This window comes from Solanum tuberosum, unplaced genomic scaffold (assembly GCF_000226075.1).
Source record: "Solanum tuberosum cultivar DM 1-3 516 R44 unplaced genomic scaffold, SolTub_3.0 scf00177, whole genome shotgun sequence".
Taxonomy (NCBI): Eukaryota; Viridiplantae; Streptophyta; class Magnoliopsida; order Solanales; family Solanaceae; genus Solanum; species Solanum tuberosum.
This window is the reverse complement of record NW_006239101.1, coordinates 1,223,578-1,230,823: the sequence shown is the minus strand read 5'-3', so window position 1 is coordinate 1,230,823 and position 7,246 is coordinate 1,223,578. Positions and strand designations below refer to the sequence as shown.

The 7,246-nt window shown below is 34.0% G+C and overlaps 1 protein-coding gene across 1 annotated transcript; it reads left to right on the top strand.

Annotated features, from left to right (window-relative positions):
- The first annotated feature begins 298 nt into the window (after positions 1 to 298).
- Positions 299 to 6,233, top strand: LOC102586729 (peroxisomal fatty acid beta-oxidation multifunctional protein AIM1-like). The gene is made up of 17 exons (XM_006354337.1): positions 299 to 444; positions 857 to 928; positions 1,514 to 1,573; positions 1,743 to 1,799; positions 1,881 to 1,948; positions 2,036 to 2,117; positions 2,202 to 2,257; positions 2,450 to 2,746; positions 3,022 to 3,108; positions 3,221 to 3,395; positions 3,901 to 4,022; positions 4,157 to 4,320; positions 4,397 to 4,651; positions 4,899 to 5,020; positions 5,118 to 5,239; positions 5,346 to 5,494; positions 5,899 to 6,233. The coding sequence occupies exons 1-17, from the start codon at positions 345 to 347 to the stop codon at positions 6,047 to 6,049; spliced, it is 2,139 nt and encodes a 712-aa protein (XP_006354399.1). The 5' UTR covers positions 299 to 344; the 3' UTR covers positions 6,050 to 6,233.
- Positions 6,234 to 7,246: the final 1,013 nt, after the last annotated feature.

Sequence of the window (7,246 nt, the reverse complement as noted above, 5' to 3'; positions counted from 1 at the left end):
TTATTATCATTAATTAATTATTGCTAAAGATTAATTTTGGTGCAGTATAAGCCACATATATTCAATTTTAGCAATTTATACTTTTCAAGCAAACTAAAGCTGTAGCTGTAAATTCTGTGGTGATTTGTTTGTACTTTTTATTTGGAAAGATAAGTAATTATCCATTTACTTTTCTAGCAAAATAAAGGCTAGCTAGCTGTAGTTATAAATTACTTATTATGTGATAGAGTATTAATATATAATTAGTTAGTCTTTTTATTTGGAATTATAATAAAGTAATTTTAATTAAAAGGTGGAAAGCACAAATTCATATTTTGAGTTTCAGAATTTGCAGTAATATAATAATGGCTATAAACTCCCAATTAGTGAGCACGGAAATTGGAAAAGATGGAATTGCAATTATCAGAATTCGCAATCCTCCTGTTAATGCATTGGCACTTTCAGGTAATTAATTAATTATATATATATATATGCACTAGTACTATAATCAATTTTCATATTATTAGCAATTATATTTTATATATCCGATATTATTAACGCCAACTTTGTTTGAGGATTAATGATGCTTTGCATGATATATATATATATATTTTATTTGGTGAAGGAAAACAACGATGCTTACATATGTGTGTGATTAAAAGTTTTATTATAACTCATGCATACTTCCTCCGCCTCCGTCTCCGTCTCCGTCTCATTTTAACGTCGTTTTAGCAGGTATTAAAAAGAACTACTTCTTTAATGTTATAGAAAACGATTGCCAAACTTTAGTTTTGAATTTGATTGCTAATATTCATTGCTATATTTATTATTTATTATTATATATAGAAGTATTAATTTTTTGTGTTTTTGGGAACAGTGATAGATGGTTTGAAAGAGCAATATGAAGAAGCTGTGGAACGAAACGATGTCAAAGCTATAGTTTTAACTGGTAATTAATTAATACTATAATAATGTGCATATATAGCTTTTTTTCTTATTTAAAGATTTCATCTCATATTTGATTATTATACACAATTTGATCATTTGATTCAAGTATAATACCACTGTATTAAACAACTCTTCTCGCAAAAATAATGGCATTTTGCCATGGAATTTTGTAACTATTCTTTTAAAGTTGAACTCTGAAAAATACATTTGGTCATAATTTTTTTTGAAATTCAAAAACACCAAAAAATTGTTTTCATTTTTTTCCCCACTCTATATTACTCACAAAAAATGAAAAAGAATTCTAATTTATATTCATGATTAAATATAATTTTAATTTTCTTTTTAAAATAATTATTTTTTTTCAATATTTTACAATGAAATATGACCAAAGCTCTAACACTTGGGAAGTACTTTAATTCAGACACAAAAGTGCAAAGCGTGTATTTCCTCAGATCAACCCAATAAACATTACATAATTGAAAATAATTTGATTTTTATTTAGTCCATATTAAAAAATATTTTAGTAGTAGTAGTTTTTATGATTTACAATTTTCTTGGACATCAATTTGTCTTTCAAACATTGTAGGAGATGACAAATTTTGTGGTGGTCTTGACATCAACATCATTCAGAAAGTTCAAAAGAATGGTATAATCATAACTCAACACCTTCTATTTTTATTTCTTTGTATAACTGTGGAGTTCGGGTCAGTATGCGAATCAAATTTGAACATTACTCAAAAGACTTTTTTGGGAGTAGTAATTTATATAACTATATTGTAAAATGATGACAAAATCCTTTTGTTGATCTGTCACAGGGGACACTTCATTTCTACCGGATGCATCGGTTGAACTTGTGATTGACACAATTGAAAGTATTTAACACAATATACATTGATTTAATTTATTCTCAATATATAGCTTTATTTGTCCTGATTTTGGTTATTGTAATGTAGATGGGAAGAAGCCTTCTGTTGCTGCTATTCAAGGATTTGCCCTTGGTGGTGGCTTAGAATTGGCTATGGTTTGTTATTTTTGTCTCAAGTTCAGTTTCATGGTTTTAGCTTTTAGTATTTAACCTGATATGTTTATTATTGTTCTTTTTGTTTAGGGTTGTAGTGCTAGAATAGCAACGTCGAGGGCTGAACTTGGTCTACCTGAACTGAAGCTTGGACTTATTCCTGGTTGTGGAGGTAAACATGTCTTGTTTGTTTAAGTTAGTGTAGCTTGTTGATATATTATTGCTATTGTTGATAAAGTCACACATATGGTTGAAGGCACTCAGCGTCTTCCACGGCTTGTTGGGACATCAAAGGCTATTGAGATGTTAATGGTAAGCCAGATTATATTCCATTGATATTGTTATGTTGAAATTGACAAAAGATGTACTCCATTCTCACAATGTAACATTGATTAACTTGTTAGTTGGAGTTAATAGGTTGTCTAAATGCGAAAATATTGGGAGTTTGTCCTTTTTCCTTTTCACCTATCTTTGTACTAAACACTAGTCATTATAATGTGACAGTCATCCAAGATCATTACCTCAGAAGAAGGGAAGGAGTTGGGCATTATCGATGATGTGGTAGCTTCTCATGAAGACCTCTTAACATTTTCTCGTCTCTGGGCATTAGATATTGCAGAAGGGCGGATAGCCCGTACTCATACACTTCGAAGGACAGATAAAATTGAACCTATACATAAGTCATCTGCTATCTTGGAAGTTAAAAGACAACAGGTTTTGAAGACTTCTCCCCATTATAAAGCGTGCCTTGATGTGATAGAAGAAGGTATCATTTCTGGAGGATATGCTGGTGTTTTAAAGGTGAGGCTTAAAACACACAACATAAAGTTATTTCTTAGCATGCAAAAACTTGTAGCAAGAAATATGCAAGTTGATCAGGTTTATGTGCTTAGTCATTTTTATCATCCTCTACTTAGTATAGTTTCACTTAGGTCTGCTAAATGAGTCCTTGTTTTTTTCTATTTCTACTATTTTGTTTGTGGTTAGTTTGATTGTCTTTCGGATATTTGTTTTGAGATTTTCCGGTATGGTTTGGCTTGTTAGTTCTCGAGTTAATGAGTTTCTGCTATTTGTAGGAAGACAAGGTTTTCAGAGAACTAGTACTCTCAAAATCTGCTAAAGCTCTGCTGCATGCTTATTTTGCTGAACGTGCAACATCAAAGGTAGAGTCTCAATGTTATTAGTTTTTTGTAAGCCATTCCCTTTTAAGAAATACTTTCAAATGTTGTGTTGTCGGTCATCCTTTGATGCAATTGGAACTTCTACTATGTACAGGTACCAGGCATTACCGACTGTAAGCTTAAGCACCGGAAAATAGAGAAGGTTGCTGTTATTGGTGGTGGTTTAATGGGCTCTGGTATTGCCACAGCTCTTATACTCAGTTCTATACAAGTCATTCTCAAAGAAATCAACTTCGACTATCTGCAAAAGTCAGTCAAATCAATAGAAGGTACCTTTCCCACTTTCGGAATGTCTTTTTCATATTACACAGATATAAGTTGTAGAAATTTACACTTTTTGGTGGCTAAGTGAAGCTTTTCTGTTAATAACTCGAAGTGCAAAAAATGTAAGGACGTAGAAAACAATGAAAATGAATCAGCACTCAATATGTTTAGGAGTTCATTCACAAGAGTAGAAGGGCTTACGAATAACTAATACACAATGTCTATCAGGCTTTGGATGCTTCAATCAGGACTTCAAAAACCTCCATTACTTAGTCGAGTTGAGAATTAATTTTCGGTTGTTGTGTTTGTTCATTTATCCTGAAGCATCTTAGGGGCTTTTATTTCTCTCCTCTGTTTCTTCTTTGTATATGAGAATTACGAGCTGTGATATCTATGCATAGTCTTGAGATAGAACGTAACATGTTACATTTCCTAAGAGGGTATAAAATATTGCATTTCTTCCATAATATAGCATTAAATTGTTGCTGATGCATATAATTTGTGCCACAGTGAATCTCCACAGCCTGGTGAAAAGAGGAGATTTGTTAGAGGAGAAAATGAAGAAGGCTTTTTCCCTCCTCAAAGGTGTTGTGGACTATGAAGAATTCACAGATGTAGACATGGTCATGGAGGTTACTCATCGGATCCATACTACTCTTTGTTTAACTTTGCATCAATGCATTTTTATGTTCAGTGGCCTTGATTAGTCTAAAATCAGCTATAACTTTTACAATTGTGGAAACCTTCATCTCCTATTCTCTCTCAGGTGGTAAATGAGGAAGTATTGTTGAAGCAATCAATTTTTGAAGAAATTGAGAATATCTGTCATCCTCATTGCATATTCGCGTCAAATACATCCACCATTGATCTTAATGTGATTGGAGCAAGGACAAAATCTCAGGATCGCATTGTGGGCACACATTTATTCAGGTATATAAGCTACTTCAATTTAGCTGTCAAATTTCCTTGTGTTGTACTGAATTTTCTGACTAATCTACTTCTGCAGCCCTGCTCATGTGATGCCACTCTTGGAAATTGTACAGACGGAAAACACCTCTAAACAAGTAATACTAGATGTCCTTAAATTTGCTAAGATCATCCAAAAAGTTCCTATAGTGGTGAAAAACTGCACCGGTTTTGCTGTCAACCGGACATTTTTCCCATACATGCAAGGAGCTGAGATATTGGCAAACTTAGGCATTGATGTTTACAGAATTGATCGAGTAATCACTGAATTTGGCATGCGAATTGGACCTTTCCAGTAAAATCTTCTCTCCCAATTCTATCTCTTATGAGTTGGCTTAAAATTATAGATGTGTGCTCTCTAATGATATTCCGTAAATAGCTTAAATATTTAGATCTGTTAGCATTGATCTTGATGTTATGTGATTCGAGTGAGTGCTTAAAGTCTGTATCAAACAGTTACAGTAGAAATGGATGGTAAAATGAGACATTGTAATTTGGCTGCTATAGTGTCTTTCCAATAAATACTCGTTTTAATTTTGCAGGCTTTTCGACTTGTCTGGATATAGTATATTTCTGGCAGTAGTCAAGGAGTTCGCTGCAGCATTTCCAGATCGCACTTTCCAGTGTCCATTAGTTCAACTTATGATGGCAAATGGTCGTACAGGCATGGATGATATATTATTACTCGCATTCAAATTACTACTTATTTCATAATATTCTTAGCAACGGCTTGCTTTAGGAAACTAATTTTAGAAATGCAGGCAAGAAAAACGGACGAGGCTACTACTTATATAAGAAGGGAAAGATCCCTGAACCAGATCTCTCTGTGTTGCAAATAGTTGAAGAGTCAAGGAGACTTGCAAGCATTATGCCGGGGGGAGAGGTAAAAATGTGTCTTTATCTTCTTGTGATCCTTTTTCGTCATAATCATTATCTATGTAATACTTCACTGAGTACTCTAACATGTTTGCTGTATTGCAATTCGACAGCCAATATCTGTGATGGACCAAGAAATTGTGGAAATGTTGTTTTTCCCTGTGGTCAATGAGGCATGCCGAGTAATTGAGGAAAGAGTTGTTGTGAGAGCATCAGACCTTGATGTTGCTTCTGTCCATGGGATGAAGTTCCCTTCAGAGAGGTATATACATGACTATAAGAGCTCTTTATCAATTCTTAAGATTGTAGACTTGGTTCAAATGTTTGCTTGTATATTGTTCAACCTTAGACTGATTGCAATAACTTACAAAATATTCTCATAAGTTTGCTCAAAAGGAATCTTTAGATCGTAGTTTGAAATGTCCATAAGTTGCATGTGGAAAAAAAAGTCTTTTTCACTTCTTCATCAATAGATAGGGTGATGTGACGCGCAATGGATAAGTAAGTAGGACTTAATTATGTTGTAGGAGTTTTGAGCGCGAGTTAACACTCATGCAACATCAAGTACCTAGGACGACACCTTATATCTAATAACAAAGTTGTTTATTTCCCATATACATTTGACATGTTAGTTAACTTATTAGCTTCTAAACTTTGTGTTTGCAGGGGAGGTATTATGTATTGGGCAGATTCAATTGGAGCAGAGTACATATATGCAAGGCTGAAATATTGGTCAAAAGCATATGGTAGTTTCTTCAAGCCATCACAATTCTTGCAAGAAAGGGCCACCAAAGGCATACCATTGGCGGAACTATAGCTTTAAATATTCAAAAACGATTATATAATACGTGTTTCAATGTTATCAACGTAATTGGGGTTGACTATATGAATTCTTATCATCTATCTAGTCCTATTTGGATATGTTTCATTATAATATTCAATAATCTAGGGTTTGCTAAAGTTGACAACATCATTCCTAGTTTAATTTGACCAATTCTGTAGTATAGCTATTTCTTAGCTTAGTTGTTAGTTTGATATTTTATTAGTATGTGGGTTTCTATTATTTTCTAGAGTAGCAGATAGTTTTCCCTAAAGTTTAGGAGAGTTAGGTTAGTGGATTTAGTTAGTGGTTTAGTGGGATTGTGACTTTATTAAAGTTGTAATTCTATATAAGATCATTGACTGACTAAATACAAGATAAGTCCGTTGTTCTTATTCTCTGGAAACTATTTTCCCAGACTCGTCCAGTTATATTTTATTTGAGCTTATTGTATCCTAAGTTCTTCATTTGGTATCAGAGCAAGGTTGTTCCTTGGGAGATCATTTACTGTAGTTTTTTTTTTTAGACTTTTGTTGCTGACACAATGATAGACCTACAAGTTGTCGGCGGAATGAAAAAGCTCAACAACAGCAATTACAGTACATGGTCAACTTGCATAATGTCTTATATGCAAAAGCAAGATCTCTGGGAGGTTGTCAACGGTAGCGAGGTGACACAACCAGCAGCAGAAGATGCAAACGACACTCTGCGAAAGTGGAAGATAAAAGCTGGTAAGGCCATGTTCGCTTTGAAAACAACGGCCGAAGAGGATGTGCTAGAGCATATACGAGACGCTACCACCCCAAAGCAGGCTTGGGATACATTCGCCAATCTATTTTCAAAGAAAAATGATACAAGGCTCTAACTCTTACAGAGTGAATTACTCTCGATAGGACAATGCAACATGACAATTGCACAATACTTTCATAAGGTGAAGATGCTATGTCGAGAGATTTCAGAGTTAGATCCACAAGCTCCAATTGGAGAGACGAGGATGAAGCGGATCATAATCCATGGTCTGAAGCCTAAATATAGAAGCTTCATTTTTGCTGTACAAAAGTCATCAAGGAGAAGGAAGTTCGAAGAACAATTGGGGCAACAACAAAAGGTTTGAAGGGAAATGCCATAACTGTGGGAAGAATGGACATACTTTTACTGTTTTGATAAAGGACAAATAGACCTTCTTTGCATTTT

Coding starts and splice junctions, on each gene's coding strand:
- LOC102586729 (XM_006354337.1), top strand. CDS start 345: ATGGCTATAAACTCCCAATTAGTGAGCACGGAAATTGGAAAAGATGGA. Junction 3,396..3,900: donor GTCAGTCAAATCAATAGAAG/GTACCTTTCCCA, acceptor TTTGTGCCACAG/TGAATCTCCACAGCCTGGTG. Junction 5,240..5,345: donor GCATTATGCCGGGGGGAGAG/GTAAAAATGTGT, acceptor GCAATTCGACAG/CCAATATCTGTGATGGACCA.